This window comes from Microtus oregoni, unplaced genomic scaffold (assembly GCF_018167655.1).
Source record: "Microtus oregoni isolate MIOR12 unplaced genomic scaffold, Mior012 000010F_ref0000083, whole genome shotgun sequence".
Classification (NCBI taxonomy): domain Eukaryota; kingdom Metazoa; phylum Chordata; class Mammalia; order Rodentia; family Cricetidae; genus Microtus; species Microtus oregoni.
In genome coordinates, this window is record NW_024543069.1 from 38768774 (window position 1) to 38788927 (window position 20154).

Here is a 20154-nt window from a genome sequence, read left to right on the forward strand (position 1 = left end):
CACGGTGACCTGAGTGCAAACACACCCTTGCCACTACACTTGACACTATACCTGCTTCATATAGGAAGCCCACAACAAAACTTCTCCAATGTATTTTAAAAGCAGACAGCTCACAGGGAAAGGAGGCAGGATGCTGGAAAACTCTGTAAGGTGCATAGAGGCAGGAGATGAACTGTGCTATGATGCTGCACTGATTAGACTCACAGATGCAATCTAAGGAACTTCCCAATCGCCATAGGCACATGATGCAGCAGGTAAAGGGCTCACTAAAGGGAACCATTTCTCACAGCCCGGTGAGCTGTGGGATGCCACCAGTTCTCTGCCTGAGTGCTGTCAAACACCAGACTCCAAGGCTTCTGAAATCCCATCACCTGAGGCTTGGAAACAGAGTGCAGACCTCATCTTAAATAGCAAGCTGCCTTCCGAGCTCTGCAATTAATCATGACAAGCCCACGTTGAGAAATCCCATCTAGATTTAGTATAGTGATTTCCCTCTGGACTTTTGAATCAACTATGGATTATAAAGTTGATGATCTAGGAAAGGGGAAGACAGCGAAGTGGGATGGACATCAACGAGAGCCTTCCTGCTTTTAAATCGCCTGTCCTCTAAGTAGACAGAATATACAGGAGCTTTCATTGGTCCTGACCTGCAACCCATCATGAAAATGGTTCACAGAAAGGTTTTTTATACGCATTTCTCCCCACGTCACTCCTGAGTCCTTAGTCTAGAGCAGTGGCCATCAACCTATAGGTTGCAACCCTTCACAGGGGCCACCTAAGATCTCCAGAAAACACAGATACTACATTACAATTCATAACAGCAGCAAAGTTACAGTTATGAAGTAGCAACGAAGGTGATTTTATGGTTGGGGTCACCACAACATGAGGAACGATATAAAGGACCACAGCCACAGCATTAGGAAGACTAAGGACCACTGGTTTCAAGCAATGCTCTGAATTTGCAGTGCTTCTTAAAATGCCGAAGTATGATAGGCATCCTGTGGAGGAGGCAAAAGCATTCCCTGTTGCAGAACCTGGCAGGAAGAATTACAACTTACAGGAGAGGCAGCCTGGCTCGTCATCCCATCGGCTCCAACCGGGGCAGCATCTGAAGACTGTCTGGTGTTCTGTGGTATACACCTGCCTGTAGACGGTGTAGTAGCGGGTCCTATGGCACACAGGATAGTAGTCAGGAAACGTATCGTGCCTCTGATGGCCAAATTATCATTTCAAGGTTATAAGAATTTCTCCCTTAGATTCAAATTCTGTTACATATACTGGGAGACAGATAAGACATGGGATTGCTAGCTATGGGTGCACTTTGTATATAGCATACAACTACTACACCACACATGCAATCAGCATAAGTTTTAGGTATGGGTTGTGGAAGATTAAGAAGCATATAAGTGAGCTGAAGAGTTCTTGCAGAGGATTTCCAGCAGTTTATAATTGCCTGTAACTCCTACTCCAGAAGATCTGACACTCTCTTCTGACCTCTGCAGACACTGCTTTCAGGTGCACACACACACACACACACACACACACACACACACACACACACTTAAAAATAAGGCAATAATCTTTAAAGTATAAATGCAAAGTCAAAAGTTTTCTTTGGGATGAAGCAAGTACAGTAGGAGATTATGTCAAAGGTCTCTCAGTGAGGAAGGACCAGAGCCTACCTGTCAGCTGACTGCTGTATCACCCATCTCAAAGCATGCTGGTTTCCTTTCTATCAAACCAAATTCCTGTATATGCTTTATCCCTCAAGTTCTAGCTCATTCTTTATCCCATGTCCTAGCCCAAATCCTTCATTATTCAAGGCCAACTTCTATTTCCACTTCCTCCAGATTCTCTCCTCTCTACATCAACCCTCTTTATTACTAGAGAGTTTATTGGCTTCAGCATTGTTTATCACATTTAATTATTCAACATCTTGAAATACAACCGAGAACTTCTGTGTATATCTTTCCAATCAGGATATGACTAGATGTATATACAAACAAAAAGGGGTATGTTTGGCAAGACATCAATTATTTTTTTACATTGCTACCCCTCAAAATCAGTGCCACAAACAGAGCTGTTAAACTAGCGAGCTCTTGAGGATAAACATGTGAAGCCCGTGACACTTAGTCATGTTTGTTCTTCCCGCATCTGCACGGATGAAGATAAACATGTGAAGTCTCTGACACTTAGTCATGTTTGTTCTTCCCACAACTACAAGGCTGAGGATAAACATGTGCAGCTTGTGACATGTAGTCATGTTTGTGTCTCCCACGTCTAAGCCTCTACACGGCTGAGGATTTTCTTTGGGTCATATTACTATCTACAACAATTAAACCACATGGGGACAATACAGAAAATTTAAATGAAAAACCCTTTTCAAAAATGATTTCCAGGACTGGAGAAATGCCTTAATTGATGAAGGGCTTCCCCTCCAATCCAGTGACCCCAGTCCAATCTCTAGAATATGCATGAAGACTGGACTCAGTAGTACAGATGTTTATAATGACAGCCTCCCAGGGAGTTAATGGGAGGCATACACAGGAGATCTAGAGCATCACTGGGCAGCTGAGTCAGTAGTGAACATGAGAGACTTGTCTCAAACAACATGGAAGGCAAGAAGCAACGCCACACACACACATTCCTCTAATCAATAAATCATATATACTACAAGTATGTCTACATAGACACACACATTCATCTAATCAATAAATTGTATATACTAGAAGCATGTTTCCTGCCTAGGTTTTGTGATAAATTCACTGCTACTGGTTTGTATCAAGACACATATTGAGTTATGCTACATGTGTAAACTGTTTTCAGTACTCTTCATGTTATCCATGCATGCCATCATTTTCCAGCTTTGCACGCTAAAATACAGAGAAATACTGAGTTTAACTTAAAGCCATGAAATAAGCAATAATTGGGAAAACTTTTCTGACTTAACTGACATTTATATATTCTCAATTTAAAACAACACCCCAAAGAGTACTAATCTAAAGGATAAATATGTATCTGTATGCATATGTACACAATATAGTAGGTAGCTGTAAATCATTTAGTCACGTATTGTAACTGTCACCGTGGCTGTACAATGGCAAGGTGAGTTATTTATTAACACCCTAACTTTTCGCTGATGATAGTAGTATTAATAAATTCATTAACCTAAACCATAATTTATTGTTAAGATTTATCATAAATTTAGATTCATTTGAATCATTTTCATAAAATCCAACCCAATACCCAATAGCAAACACTTCCATCAAGAGGCTCTTAGATGTTTTGTGAAACGATTTCAAAACTTTAAAAAAAAATGATGAAGCCTGGAGTCTTAGAAAGCATTGTGGACACTTGCATCTCTCTCTTCTTACAGCCTGCTGGGTTGATCCTAATTCAAAGGCCATGAGAAAGTTAAAGAATCTGTGGGTTTCAAAGTGCTCCAGAGTGACAAGGGCAGGTCAGATGCTGCTTCCCAGCTGTAGAAAGCCTGGATCAAGTCGAGCTAAATTTAGCAAACCAACACAATATTCCTTGTTTCGGCCATCTTTCTGATCTTTAGCTTTCAATGATATATCATATCCTGAGGTAAAATTAGTGTCTATAACCAAAAATAGTTCACACATAAGCAAGATCTAACATAAGTGTCCATCCCGTTGCTGAAGGAAGCTATCTATGTAAGTGTGAATGTTCTTGGTAAGTCTGCCTTTGCCCTCTACTTAGTTACCCAACCAACTACAGTTCATGGGAAAAGGCATTTAGAAATAGGTGAAGCTTTTTGTTTCAAGTTTTAGTAGTTACATGAATAAGGACATCACCTTACCTTCTTTCATAAGCCACACACCACCGTGGGCCTGTACAACCTTGTTTCCAGAACTTGATGGTGTCTATGAAAGCTTGGGTGCATGGGCGTGACAGTCTTACCACCACCAGCTGCTCCTCCTTGCAGACATTTGGCCTTCACAAAAAGAGAAATGCGCAGTTACACAAGAAGAAGCCAGCAGGGTTTCTGTAAGAAGCATGGGTGCTAATTCGTCTAATTTCCGCAACACATTTGTAATGGCATAGAAAACGCATACAGAAAGTAACAGGCAAAAACATAGACAATGTTTGGAGGAGTTCAGTCTCCATGACAGTGTACAATTACCATGTGTCAATTAAGGTACAGATAGTCTACAATCTGGGGCCAGGAAGAAAGAAAACTGGAATTAATCTTAAAGATCAAAAAAACTTTTAGAGGTATTCTAGTTGTTATATTCCAATTGATTAAGATGATTGAGTTGAACATTAAGTTCTGAACTCTTTAGAGCCAAAATTTAGAAAGAAACAGAATGTCAGGATTCTCAAAACCCATGAAGAAAAAGCAATCCAATTCATTAAAGAACTTTAGTCTTTCCTGGAAATCAATCTCTGAGCAATATTCTGCATCCGTATGTTTAATTTGATTTCATATGTAATATGATGCTTGTTTAAACACAAATAAATTTCAATCTCCCTATCTGAGTTTGTTTCCTGCTTCTGTGGTAAAATACTAACCCAAAGCAATTTGAGAAGGAAAGGGTTTATTTGGATTACAGTCCATCACTGAGGGAAGCCGGAGCAAGAACCCAAGGCTGGGACCTGGAGGCAGGAAGTGAAACCCTGGCTCACTTCCTGCTTCCATTCAGTCTGCCCTCCTGCACAGAACCATCAGCCTCCAGTGAGCTCCACCTTCCTCCATCAATCAATGTGATGAAGGCGATTCCTCAACTTGAGGTTCCATTTTCCCAGGTGTGTCATACTGTTAATGAAGAACAAATGTTACACCACCCCATTAAAGGGCAATTGCCTTACAGAAGGTTAATCCAGATTCACAGGTACACTTGCTGTGTACCTATACACTGATAACCCACCTAGAGTACCAATAATATTTAGAATCTTTTGTGATTTTTAAGAATGCTTTTGGTGACTGATGTGGGATATCCCTCTGTATGCTGTGAATATGTTTTATTACCATTGGTTGAAAAAGGAGCTGCTTTGGCCTATGGCAGGGCAGAATATAGCTAGGCAGGAAAACTAAACTGATTGGAGGGAGAAGGAAGGTGGAGTCAGGCAGATGCAATGTAGCTGCCAAAGGAGACAGATGCCAGAAACTTACTGGTAGGCCATAGCCTCATGGTGAAACATAGATTAAGAGAAATAGGTAATTTTAAGCTGTAAGAGCTAGCTAAAAGTATGCCTAAACTATTAGTCAAACATTGATGTAATTATTATAGTTTCTGTGATTATTTGGGTCTGGGAAATGAATGAGCAGTCTCAGTCTCCAGGTGACAAACTATTTACTAGCTCAGTGCAGTCTTCATTTAGAGTAATACTAATGACAGTTGCAAGTTAGGCAAGTCACTCTTGCTTTTGATGCCTGCAGTGTCATTTACAGGCTCCATACCAGCACAAGCTAAGGATGCAAAAGGTTATCCAACCCTGGTGTTCCTTTCTTTGGGAAGCTGACATTCTGACTTAGTCTTCCCTACTCGTAATCTCAGAGCCTTTGTGACTCTACTCACAGTCAGCCAAAAGTACAACGTGAACTCTATTTAAGTTGCTGCAGGAATATCCTAAAAATTTCTGTGAACTTTCCTAGGAACACAGAATTCATGTCTAAATGTATGCCCCACACATAACTCAATAACATCACCCTAGTTGGCCACAGCTTCCATTTTTCTCACTGCTTTCTGTGGCTCTAAGTCTTGCCAACTGATTTCTCTTACAGCCCATTTCTCACACACATGTACATTTCTAAAAGGTGATTGTTTAGATTTGTAATTGCCAGTTTCACCTAAATGCTGTAAGGATCATATGGAATTTCATTTATGAGTTTGCATAGCACATTTTAATATTTAAAATAAATACAATAATAGCAAAGTAAGTATAAAAACTGAACCTAAAATATGTGTTCATGAAATCATCAAGAATTGGAGAGCAAGACTAAAGAAAATCTTAGTTTTTAAAATACTTCTATTATAGAAAATAAAAGCATGTCTGTATATTATATGTATTAGTTTAATATATTTGTGTCTCTATATACATGTGCCAATGTGTATAGAGACACAAATATATTAAAATGTATACATGAATACAAATACAACTTTATTCAGTCTTATGTGATTTTTGTGAGCCAAGCAAAGGTTGTTTGTTTTGTTATCAACAGTGTAATATATTACACAAGATCCCACATTGAATTCCAATGTACAATCTCTTTATCTATCGGTCCAACAATGCACTCACTCAAAAATCCTTATTGTGTACCTATACAGATAACATATTGTTTCAGAAGCATTCCACAAACACAATTTTGGGTATAAGTCTTCTATAAAAGCACTGACAAGGAAGTGATGAACTGATACACAGAAGGACTAACCAGTAAAGGGCACAGCATCAAAACACTCAACAGTACAAATAAACTGCCCTTAAAGATAATTAGGGAGGCTGGGCGGTGGTGGCGCGCGCCTTTAATCCCAGCACTCGGGAGGCAGAGGCAGGCAGATCTCTGTGAGTTCGAGGGTACAAGACCTAGTTCCAGGACAGGAACCAAAAGCTACAGAGAAACCCTGTCTCGAAAAATCCAAAAAAAAAAAAAAAAAAAAAAAAAAAAAGATAATTAGGGAGCCACACTAATTCCTCTCAGAGCTTGGTTGAGGGCAACTCCTTCTTAATATTTCAAGCCAATGCATAAATGAGACAGATCCAGCTTTTAGAAATTACATCAGCTGTCCAGTTAGACTTAAATTGGTAAAAGAAAGGGTTTTTCCCAACATGTCTGGCAATATTAATTTCTAACTAAATCATTTTCTTGTCTAAGATTACCTGTTACCATCTAAAATATAAGTCACCAACTTCAGACTAAATCAAATCATTATTATTATCATCATTATCTAAGGTACCTCCTCCATCCCTAGCAGAATCCCAGGATCCTTTCCTGTGGGATAATGCTCTTTTACCCTTCAAATATTTATCTCTTTTATTGGTTTAATAAAACACTGATTGGCCAGTAGCCTGGCAGCCAGTATAGGTGGGGTAACCAAATTAGGAGAATTCTGGGAAGAGGATCTGGTAGGCTCTGTTTGCTAGGGGTGAGCAGAAGCGTGGCTCCTTTAAGAGATGCTTCCTGAGTCAGTGTTAGCAACAAAAACCTCATAGCTCTTTTAAGAGGCCCTGCCACCGAACACTTAAATGGTATTTATGAGCAGCCACTGGTATGCTTCTTGATGGTGGCATGGACCTAGTAACTCCACTGAGTTACGATTTTTTTTTAAAAAAGGCTCTCATTGGTACCTCCACCATGAAGCTAGACTCTCAACAAGTCAAGGAATGGGGCAGATTTAGCTCCCAAAGCCATAGCTTTAATCCCAGTAATATCATTTATTAAATTAAAGACTGATGTGGTCAGAATAAATACATATAGTAAAGACAGATTCAGAAAGAAAAAAAACTCTAAATGCTTTAAAATGTCTTTAAAATATACATAGGCTTGGAAAAGAAAAGAAAAAGGATAAAGTCCTTAAAGAAAGAAAGAAATTAGGAAATTGGTTGGCTGTGGTGGCACACGGATCCAAGGACTTGGGAGGCAGGGGCAGGTGGCTACCCATGAGTTCAAAGGCATCCTAATCTACAGAAAAAGTTCCAAGACAGTCAAAGATACACGGAGAATCCCTATCTCGAAAAAATAAATAAAAATAAAAGAAATAGAGTTTATAATAAAGCCATGCAAAGATGAAAAATACACAGAAAATTTGGTAACTTGTATATAATTGTGTTGTCTTTGAATTGTTTGATTTTTGAGGCAGGAGCAACAGCTGCTAAAGGACATTTGATTATAAATGCTGCTGGGTTAATCCAACCTACATATTTTGAAAATGCCTTGCCTTCAAAATTTAAGTCAAAAGATATGTTCCTTTAGAGAAGAGGTTATGCTTTTGTTTCCACAAGAAATGAGAAGCTGTGGATTCATTCTGGGATACGAAAAATCAGGTTTGATCAAGGAAGATCTCCTGAAAAGTCTCCAATAGGAGCAGATGGCCCAGGTAACCCAACATTTCAGAGCACCTCTGTTGCAGTTTCCTCTGAGTTCTATATCCAGAGTAGTCTCAAGACTATTACTGTAATAGACCAAGTATCAGCCTTTCAGACTGCACCATCTTAGAAGGTCCTTATAAAAGGAAAGAGACAGAAATGACAGTTTATAGCATGCTTAAAGTTTGTTTTGAGACATTATTCTCCTTCATTACTCACTGCTTAACTCAGCAATGCCTCTTCCTAGCTCTGCCTGCACACGTTAGTGAGTCCTCAGGGAGCACCAACATGCCACTGCTGGGCCCTCCATACATGCTCTGGTGTACCAAGAGACCTAACTTTCTTTCCAAGTGTCCTGGCTTATCATTATTATTATTTTTATTATTATTATTTCTTGAAATATCTTATCTAGGTTTGGCAGATGTCTCACAAAGTAGAACTTCCATATACAGTCTAAAAAATAACACTTTCATAAATTTCTAAATTCTTAAGTATATTTTTTACTCTGCTCTAAAATATTGACATTTTCAACTTAGTTCAATAGGTTGTAACCAAATAAAGGACTGTATCATGTTGTCTTTAGGGGGATCCAGTGATCAAGATATAAATATCAGTTAGTGCAGAGAAAGGGTTTAGAACAGCACTTGACAGATAATCCGTGCTTAGCTATATATTAGGTGTAGGTTTTTAATAACCTGAGGATAAATTTCTCAAAGAACCTACAATCTACAAAATTTAATTTTTACATCAGTACTAATTTGCCAGGCAGTGAAACAGATGAAAGCAGATAATGTGTCATTTTCTTTAAAAGAAAAACTTAAAATGACACTTCCTCATGAAAACACTAATTAAAATTAATAAAAAGGCACCGCACTGCTGCTGCTGCATCTGACCCTCGGTCCCCTTAGGTACGCACGAGCCGGCACTCTTTAATATTGTGACATAATTGGGGGGCAGGCACTGCCTTTTCTGCTTCCTAAGCTGATAGGAGAGTGTTCTGGAGTCAACAGATAAGAGTGTAGTGATCTCCAGAGCACCTGAATAACCGAGTATCCCAACGAGGGCATAGAAAGGATCTTCATGCTTCTGAAGTCTATTACTGTGTGCACTTCCTTCTTTGTTGGCATGAGCTGGATCTCTCTGCAGCTGCAAATTAATTTCCTCTACTCCCTAAATGAATTACACGTAACAGTTTCTAAAAATGACTACAGCCATGAAAGTCATTTTCACTTAATAACTAACTATTAATCTCATATTTCTTGGTGTCACTTTAGTATGAAGTGCAAACAAAAATTATGCTAAACATTGCAAATTTATAGCAAGCACCAGCGATTGATCTATATTATTATAGACGTTTTATCACCAGAAGCAATCTAAACAAAACTCCATCAGATTGATGCTACAATTTGTATTTATTTCTCCCAGCACTAAATAGTTCTTCAATTTCAGAACCATCATTAATTTCTTATAAATGCAAATCTTTATTTTTTATTTTAATCTACAATGATTTCTCTAAGTCTTCAGAAGATTAGCTTTTATATAGAATATTCAAATAACCATTAAAAATGAGATTTGGTATTCCCTGGGCTATCTATTAGCAATGATGCATAGACGACTTAAAAGGAATGGGTGGGGCCCATTGACCCAGGATGTAATGGGCTTACAATGCACTCCTTCCTTTTCAATGATCACCTTACAATTCAAAATCAATTCATTTATAGGAGAAATTCAATATGTGTGACTATTTTCAAATTGCTTTGACAACCTCTGTAATCATCTAATTTTCTTATGCATTCTTTGGGATTTCTGGGAAGATCTAAGTCATTGCACTGACATAATTAAACGAGAGCTATGGGAGTCTATTTGCCTTACTTATGTGGCCACCTCAAACAAAGAACCTAGTGAATCTTATCCTGACCACTCAGCCTGTGCCAAGCTCCTTCTTGTTAATCCACCACAATTCAGTCTCTTAAATCCCTGTAGATATCTGTATGATTAAGGACCTCACTAGTGAAATTTCTACAGTACACATTGTTGCCCAGCCCTATTTGATCAAACAGAAGACAGAGCCATGCCATTTACAGAAGTCCAACTAACCATCGCTGCATCACATCTGTTGGACCTGTCGGCTGGCTCCTCTATGGACTGTGCCCCCTGACTCCTCCCCTTCTCCTATGTTGAGAAGTTCTTTATGAAAACTGATTTATATTATCTGTTTTCTTTTTCTAAAGCATAACCCTTATAGCTAAGGCATGTTCAACACCATGTCATAAACAGTAGCATCAGTTAGCTCAAACTTCATAGAAATCAAATGCTTTGAAGATACTGTGATGAAGAATTCATGAATTCTCTCTCCAAAATTTCTCTGATCTTATATGATGTATCAGCAATTCTGTTAGGGGCTTGTAGTGTAGTCAACTACAAACTGTCCTTGAAGTTAATAAAAGTACACTCAGTTCTAGAAGAGGTTAAATGGTATTTTCATATTAGTGTACAACTTGTACAGAATGTAATGTAAAACATGTGCTTACTCTTTATGAAGATGCTCCAGATTACATAAACCCCCATTAGCCTTGAGATTTACTCTGACAAAAGGAGATATCTGTTTATTAAACACTATAAATTATTAAAGGAACAATGGAAAGAAGACATATATGAGTGGTAAGACAGCCCACATTTTTTGATGTGAAAAAATTAATATCGGTCAACTGTGCATACTACTTCTAGCTCTCTGCAACTGAATGCAATTTTTAAAAAAACTACAGGGACATTTTTCAGAAAATGGGTAAAATTCTAACATCCACAGGCAACCCAAAGAGAGCCAAAAAAAGTTAACAAACATCAAAAGTAGTTCAGGCAATGTTGAGTAAAATCAACAGAGCTAAAAAATCACAATGCCTAACTTCAAGATGTGTTACAGAACTACAGTGACCAAGAGAAGTCTGCACTCATAAAAGATATACAAAACCAAAGAACAAAGAACAAAGAGACCAGATACAAATTCAAGTGCTACAAGTCAGCTCATTTTCTGCAGGGATACTAAGAACACACAACAAAGAAAAGGTAATCTCTCCAATAGATAATGTTTAAAACAACTGGACATCCGCATGCTGAAAACCACCTTTCAAATCTTAGCTCACAACATATATAGACATCAACCCCAGACTGTCTTCAATATAACTTTAAACCACTGATCTGGGTCTCTGAGATCACTCAGGGTTTAAACCTGATGATCTAAGTTTAAACCTGGAACCCACAGGGTATGAGAATAAAACCAACAAACTCCAATTGTCCTCTCTTTGACATATGTGAATTGTTACACACACGGATGCATGCACATAGGTCCACACACAATAAATAAATATAGTACTGAACAATAGAGAAACAAATATGGACCAATAGCACATCAACACAAAACTTCCTGCATAAGCTGGAAAGCAAGCAGGGATGGAGGGATGACCTATGAGACAAGGGAAGATTCTCAAAATACATATTTGATAAGGGGACAACAACTTAACTAAGGAATAAACATAGTCCAAAAACAGCAAAGTTTATCTCACAGCATATATATATATATATATATATATATATATATATATATATATATATATGTCATCATACACCCATTAGAGTGGCTATCATCAAACAAATGAAAGATGGAGTGTTGGAGAAGATGTGGCCAGTGGAGCTACCAGGACTTCTCTGCACTGCTGGGAGGGAAGCAAATACTACTGTGGAAACAATGGAAATTTAGACAAATAAATGGAACCAATGAGAAATCTACACAATACTTTAGGATTATTGACATAATACATTGTAAGTTTTCTTCCAACAAAAAATTTGAAAATGATAATTCCTATCTTATTTCTACTTAGTAATTGCAAAATATTTCCATATACCACTTTGTATAAAATAAATACACGAATTTCATATGTCGATTTAAAATGACTTTCAAATAAGAAGGTTTAAGCCTCAGGCGTCATGTATGCTGAAATCTGGGGAAAAGTCAGACAATTCCTCAGACCCAAAGGTACTGTACCACACATTGATTGTACACAATTTGTACACAGTGAATCTACAAAAATCACTAACATGAGCTTTACTTGAAAGAGTCGAACAAATTAATACAACTTCTACTGTCCAATCTGGGTCAGAGATACTTCCTTCCAGGGAGCTGGATGCGTTCTATTAAATCTTTCTTGTACAGATTAAGCAGGCTCATCTTTCTTCAAAGATAAATGCCCTTACTCTTCGACATCATTTTGCTTATCAAAATTAAATGAATGCCAGTAATCTACCGTAATAATGTAATGCTTATATAAAGAGACATGGGGTGGGAAAAATAGAGAAGGCTTGGAACTGCCCTTAATTACTGTGTGAGGTCATTTTTCTAATGATGAGGAGTCCAGGGCAATGGCTCTTAACCTTCCTAGTGCTGTGACCCCTTAATACAGTTCCTTAAGTTGTGGTGACCCCCAACTATCCAATTACTTTCATTGCTGCTTCATAACTATAATTTTGCTAGTTACGAATCATAACTAAATATCTGTGTTTTTGCATAGTCTTAGAAGACCCCTGTGAGAGGGTCATTTGTCCCCCACAAGGTCATGACCCACAGGTTGAGAACCACTGATCTAGGGCTTAGATGAGACTCATTTTAGAGAGATATTTTATAATAAATGTTAATACTGAAAAAGTATTTGGGGAAATTATTTGTAATCTATCATGCCCGTCCTTGAAAAGTCTTTTAAAAAATGAGCAGTTTGCAATCTCTCCCAGAAATATGGGGTTCAACATAAGGATCTACTCCCTCAGAGTTTTGGGGAGGGGTTTCTTCAAATCTACGGTTAAGATGGTCTCTTTAAAAAGAGACATGGAATTTCCTGAATAGGGCTCTCAAAGCTTGTTGGGCATGCAGATCTAGCATCCCACCTATGGTGCATGGGATCAGAAATTCTAGAGACTAGGGGTCTAGGACTTTACCACTCTCCAGGTGACTCTAATGTGGGCTGCAGTTTGAAAACTATACCCTGCATATCTACTGAAGACCGGCATATATACTTCTTCCACAGTGGTCATAACTGATCATGCCATCTTAACCTTGTCATCAAAATGTGGAAATGACAGAGAGACTATAGGGAACAAAGAAAAAGAACAAGATATGGTCTTAAGGATAGGCTGAGGGATTGTAGAAAGAGCCTATCTCTGATACTCTGGGCAGGGATGGACCCTGGTGAGCAATGGTTTTCAAATTTAGCAAATGGCAGGAACAGGAATTGATGTATTGTCAAGCCGCACAGGGTCTCAGGTCCCTGCCACTGTTTGAGAACTGCTCTTGACTTTGAGCCATGATTCAGCACTGTCTCAGGAGCTGTGTCAGCTACAGTAAGTGCATGGTTACAGGTTGTTTGATGATCTCTGCCAGTTTAGACAAAGTGGATCTGGCTTTTGGACTTTTTAGCATGAAATAAAAATTTAAATTTATGGAAACTAGCTTTTCCTCTTGGGTTCACAGACATCTCTTTGGTGTCTTTCTCTCTGTTCCATTTTATATATCTTGTTCTTGTGCTCTCGTTCTCTCTTTCTCTCTCTCTCTCTCTCTCTCTCTCTCTCTCTCTCTCTCTTTTTCTCCTGAATTCCTGAGTGTCACCCCACAGTTGTGAACCCTGCCAACCTGAGTCTGACCTCTGGGGAAGACATGATGGGATGAAAGACCTGTCTCCACACGCTGTCCTGGAACTTCAACATGTATGTCACAGCATGCATGTTCCCCACACCATACATACACTGCATGCAAAAAATTTACAAATAAAATGTAACTAAAGAAACTGAAAATGTGAATAGCCATTTCAGATACTCAACAACAAACATGGCTTGCCCTGCGGTGAGGATGCCCTGTGGTGAGGGTGCCCATCCACTCTATTCTTCTCTACAGAAGTTGAGAGATGCTACACACTGACCCAGGCATTGTAGGACTGAAGTGTTGGCAGGAATTAGCTGCTGAGAAATCAAACTTCTAAATACAAAACCCTCATTCTATTGCTTTTGTTTGTTTGTTTGTTTGTTTTCTACAGTGCCATCCTGTATGGATTTTCTTTTATCCTCATGGATAGAATTGATAAAGCTTTGGGAAAGAGTCAGGCTAAGTTCATAGTGCCTTTGCTGTCATGACTGCAGGGTGGGTATCAGTACTGTGCTCAGCACTGCTTTCCATACGTGAGTATGTGCTGATGCCCTCTGGGGAGTCAAGAAAATATCTTTAATTCCTCTTACAGGGAAATTTCCTGATTTTTGCCAAGTATCTTCAAACTATGTTCAAAAGAAAAAGGAAGGACTAGAGAGAGAGGGAACAGAGAAACAGAAAGAGAGAAATTCATCAAGCCAAATTGTGCGTTCGTGCACACATACGTATTAATTGCATGCACATATGAGCATGTTGGTGCATCATCTGTGGATGAATTTACGATTCTGTTCTTTATTTTGTTTAATGAGGGTCAAAGAATGAAAAGAGACGCTGCTCAAAGGTCAACCACTGAACAATTTCTGGTGCTTCTTCTTTTTCCCCGTAACTGCTAAAAACAAAGAAAAAACCTAGAAGTGGGATTTTTTTTTCCTTATAAAGTGTTCTGTATTTGCTGCCCATAGTGATCACCTCCTTTTCTGAATTCTTCACTCACACCCAGTCTTTATCACAGCACCCAATTATATACTATTCTCAGATTTCCTGTCCTCTGCTATTTTCCTGTGTTTCTGTACCCTCTTTCCTCCAGTACATGTTCTTCTAGGATAGAGATCGCACCTTAGCATCTTCTGACATATCCAGCTGTCCTGGGATCTATAAATCACTATGTAAATAATTCTCCCTTCCTTTCAAGGTACACACATATTGCCTCTTCTCCTACTGCAGCATAAGGACTCTGTTCTCGGAACAAGCCTTTCTGTCTATAGTTCTGTTCTCACTTAAAAATCAAAAACCAGTGTTTGATTCTCTCTGGAACTTCTCATGGTCCCCACAGTGCTATTGGTACATCATAGGTACTCAATATTACCAGTTAGTTTGGATTTATTGAAAATGGAGCTATGACGGTTCCTCAACTATATACAACTAAGAATTTGGAAGGGGCAAGACTGAGGCAGATGAGGGAACTCAGCCTCCCTAGGGCACTGGGCAGGTGTTAGCTCTGTTGGGATCTGTTAAAAATTTTTAGTGTTTCTGGTAGGTTTTACAAATTCCTATAATAGCCACTCTTAATGTTCCTTTTATTGTGAATAATCAAGATGTTGGGGACTGGGCAATTTGAATCCTTAATTAACAGCGTCTGGACTCTCCCTTGCTGCCCCTTTTGCCCTGAGCCAAAGAACAGTCAGTCAGACCCCCTTTGGCCAGCACCAGCCTCTCTGAGTAATACAGGATGACGTAAAAAACCTTATGAAACACAGCTGATTGCTCAGGTTTTTGAAGGTGAAGGCTCAATCAGGGCTATTCCAATTTTTACCAGTCTTTTTTGCTGCGAGCCTTGAGGAGCTCTAGTTAACCTTGCCACTATATCCACTGAGGCCAGAGGAGAAGTTTCCAGCGCCCTAGCAGCGGAACTGCTGTGATTGGTGCTAAAGAGGCAGTTCAAAGCTTGGTGCAGACAAGAGCCTTGATTTGCATAGGAGGCCCTGACAAAGCCCTTTTCTGACTACAGGGCTGACCATTCAGGTATGCAAAGTAGATCTGCTGGCAGACTTGCTTCCTTGCTGCCTCCTCTCCTATCAAAACGCTAGGCTCAAAAAAAAGGGGGTAGAGGGCTCTAGGGAAATTAAGATAAGCCTGATAACCTGAGTTTGATTCCCATAACCCACACTGGTAGAAAGAGAGAACTGACTCCCCAAGCGGTACCCTGAGCTCCACAGTTGTGTCTATGTGAAGTTGGGAAGCTCCTCCCAGCGCGACCCCTCCCATTCCAGACCACTGCCCGCCTTTGGCAGCTCCTTCCTTGGACCTGACCTGCAGGCTATTATGACCTGGCCCTTAGATCTGCCTCGTGCTTTGTGCTCTCCTGCTCTCTCTCTTTTTCTCCTGCCTTCCTGAGAGTCACCCCACAGCTTGTTTCACTCTGCTCTGTTTACTAAATCTGGATCTATTCATTTGGTTTGAGTTGGCTTATTACTTCACTAGAGAAACCCCATAACCAGGGATCCAATACTTATCAGGCACATGTGAACCCCACACACACACACAAGTAAAATAAATAAATACATGTAAGAATTTTAATTTTAAAAAGCTTCCTTTGAGTGATCTTCTCTTGCTTGCTTTTAAGAGGGTGGACCGAGCAACAGAGAAGCAGCAAGAGGGACAGCTGAGCAAGCCGGGCAAACCACAAGTGCAAAAAGGCAGCCAGAGTGGAAACAAAGGGACCACAGAAGTAAACAGACCGGAGAGGTAAGGACAGGAGAGCTATGAAGAGCAGAGGAACAGCAGGGTTGGGTCAGGGGGAGAGTAACAGAGAGCTGTCAGGACCTTCAAGCCAAGGGTCCTTGGTACCCCAGTCCTGCTGTCAAGATGTGCAGAATTCTAACTCACAGCTGCAATGGCAGCTGCTGCCAAGGCTAAGCAAGCCTGGATTTCTAGGCATCCTCCAGAGCTAATGCTCCTGATACCCAGGGCCTACACTGGAGCTCTAACAGTGCGGGGTACCATGTGTTGCTGCTCTCATCTGCTTGCTGCTGTAGCCGGGCAATCAAAGGCAGAGGAACACGAACCTGCCAAAGACCTGCACCGGAAAGGCTCCTTGGCTACCCAGTATTTCCATCTGAAACAACCAAAAGGATCAAATCCACCAAAGTGGGGGTGGTCAAAATATTCAGCCTACTTTCTCATGAGGTTCTTCACCAGTAATAAATGTTGTAAAAGACATCATAGAAAGCACAAATTCAGGAGCAAGTCAGCGGCTAGCTGATGTCAGAGTTGCCACGTTTGATTTTTCAGTGTTTTCTTTTTCAGATGCTTGGCTGAGCAGCAAAATCCTAGCCTGGTCTGTAAAGTTGTAATGGGACAAACAACATCCGAATGGGAAATTTAAATGATTGTTTAAAATTTCTAAGTTCTATGCATGCTTTTATATATTGCCATTCTCCTTGCTCATTGACCTTAAAATAACCACTGTCAACCATCCAGTGGAAGCAAAGATAGTTCGCCGCATCTACATATATATGCATGCCATTTATCCAAGTGGGCTTTGTTTCAAGACCCCAGTGAGATGTCGAAAGCCACAAGTAAAGTCAAATTCTACATGTATTATCTTTGTCCTTTATATACATACCTATTATAAAGTTTCATTTTCTCTGCTCTGTACAGTAAGAGGCTAACAAATAATGAGTGTTAAAATAATCATAGTAATGTACTATAATAAGCTTTATGAAGGCAAATATGGTCTCTCTCGGCATATCATTTTGTACTGAACTCAACATTTTCCTTCTTGCAGTGGCGAGACGATGCAGTACCTACCAACTGAGATGAAGACACGTGAGCGGTTAAGCAAATAATGCAATTCCAACCTACTGCATATGGGCTGCTTAGCCATTGGCAGCGCTGCAACACTGGAGCAGGCACACAGGGAGGCAGAAAATATTCTGTGGATGCGCTAGACAAAGATGGGGTTTGCTTCCAAGGTGGGGTGGAATGGGATAGTGAACAATTCCTTCACTGTTCTCTGAATGGAGCAGTTTAAAAACATACCGAATTCTTAGTTCTGAATTTTCTGTTTCATATGTATGTTCTTTGGTGTGGTTGTGGATAACCGAATTCAAGGGAAGCCAAACCACAGACAAGGAGCAAACTCTGCCTCGACCACACTGTGTGTGCTTGCATATATACAAGTGTGTCTTTTCTCACTTAATTTTATTTATTTCAATCATCAGTGTCAATTGATTATCTCACATTTTAATAATTCTTTTTAGTCCTGTGTCTGAGAATTGCCACATATATTCTAAATTTCAGTCTCTGTACCCGTAAGTTCTATTGGTATCTTTAAAAATGATTTATTTTGCATTTAAATTATGTGTATGTCCATATGTCTGTGTGTTGGCATGTACACCTGAATGCAGGTGCCCATCAAGGAGAAAAACAAGTATGATGCACGATTAATAAAAACTCACAGAGAGAAATTGTGTTCAACCTGAAGATCCAAAAAGCAAGACAGACAGCCACTGGCTCTTACCTTGACCTCAGTCAGAAATGGCAATCCTGTCCCCCAGGAATCTCAGAATAACACTGTGCCTGAGAGCTGTTTCCTCCCATTTTATAATCCTCTCTAGGACTGGGATTAAAGGTATGCACCACTGGGATTAAAGGCATGTACCACCTGGTTTCTATGGCAACGAGTATGGCCACTGAGATTGAATGTGTGTGTTACCACTGCCTGGTATAAGGCTGACCAGTGTGGCTGTTTTACTCTCTAATCTTCAAGCAAGCTTTATTTATTAAAATAAAAGTGAAATGCCACTACAGGGGTATCAGATCCCCTAGAGCTGAAGTAAAGACTATTATGAGCTAACCAGTATGGATGCTAGAAATTGAACTCAAGTCTTCTGCAAGAGCTGTGAGTGCCCTTAACCACTGAGCCACCTCTCCAGCCTCCAAGATAGTGCCTACTTCAACGAATGGAGAAAACAATTAAATAATGTGTGCAGCCCAACTAATCAAACAATGCTAAATAAATTTTATTTATTGTGTTTCTTGTCACTGCTGTTATATATGTGTCTTTGTGACATAAGAAGGGAAAGTTCCCAGCTTTCTCATGGCTGATCCTCGGTGGGATTTGAGGGATCAGTAGTAGAATGGAAATCCCAGCGCCTTCAATGTCAGCATTCACTTTTCTCAGGAATTCTTTCTGTGTGTGTGTGTGTGTGTGTGTGTGTGTGTGTGTGTGTGTGTTAGTCTGTTTTCTGCTGCTGTAAAAGAATGTCACATATAAGCAACTGAAGTTCATTTGGCTCGCATTCAGTTGTTCTAGGGTATGGAAATTCCAAGAGCATGGTGCTGGTATGTGGCAAGTACTTCCAAGCTATCTTATAACTCAATAGAGGAATGAACAAGTACACACTACACACACACACACACACACACACACACACACACACGGGAGGGAGGGAGGAGGGAGGGAGGGAGGGAGGGGAGGGAGGGGGGAGGGGGGAGAGGGAGGGAGGGAGGGAGGGAGGGGGGGAGGGGGGAGGGGGAGGGAGGGAAGGAGAGAGGGAGGGAGGGAGGGAGGGAGGGAGGGAGGGGGGGAGGGGGGAGAGGGAGGGAGGGAAGGAGGGAGGGAGGGAGGGAGGGAGGGAGGGGGGGAGGGGGGAGAGGGAGGGAGGGAAGGAGGGAGGGAGGGAGGGAGGGAGGGGGGAGGGGGGAGGGGGGAGAGGGAGGGAGGGAAGGAGGGAGGGAGGGAGGGGAGGGAGGGGGGAGGGGGAGAGGGAGGGAGGGAGGGAGGGGGGAGGAAAAGAGAGAAAGAGAGAGAGAAAAAGGGAAAGACACAATCAAAAGCAAAATCTAGAGGAGTGAGACTAAACTCACGCCTCGTCCTTTTAACTGGGGGGCCTTTCCCTCCGCCACCAACCACCCCCAGGATCAGGGAATTCATTGCCTATTTAAGACTGTATCCTGGACCTTGAATCACCCTAAATATTCCTGCCATTTAGTAATATCCCAATGTACATTCAATTTCAACCCAAGTTTTGAAAAAGAACATTGGAATATACTGAAACAGGAAGCCCTTGGGATTGTAGGAAAGCTGGTTTTGCTGCTGATGTCACTGCTGTCTAAAGGCTACAGAGGGTAGAGAGAGGAGAAATCGAGCCTTCCTACTTGCCTCTTGGGAATCAGCTCTGTGAACTTCCTTGTTCACACTCCATCTTTAAACAGAGCCAAGTATATAAAGTCAGGATCACAGACAGTGACCCCCTGACACTGAATTGTGACAGAAACAAAACTCATGGGCTGTGGCTCCAGCCGGCAGCTGATCTCTGAGGCACATCTGCTCCCACTATAAGGAGCAATACGCCACGTGTCTATCAATGCCTTACTTAAGACAGTATCTCAGTACACACATTTTAAATCAGACCTGA

General features: G+C 40.5%; 1 protein-coding gene across 11 annotated transcripts in view; it reads right to left on the reverse strand.

Moving 5' to 3' along the window:
- The window catches only part of LOC121452851 (EGF-like and EMI domain-containing protein 1), a 687333-nt gene that overhangs the window by 616930 nt on the left and 50249 nt on the right, over window positions 1-20154 (reverse strand). For all 11 annotated transcript variants that reach the window (XM_041659186.1, XM_041659185.1, XM_041659189.1 and 8 more), the window contains exons 2-3: window positions 3824-3958; window positions 1059-1168 (exon numbers count right to left, since the gene is read on the reverse strand). In XM_041659186.1, the coding sequence (XP_041515120.1) occupies window positions 1059-1168; window positions 3824-3958 (245 nt within the window). The remainder of the gene's footprint in view (window positions 1-1058; window positions 1169-3823; window positions 3959-20154) is intronic.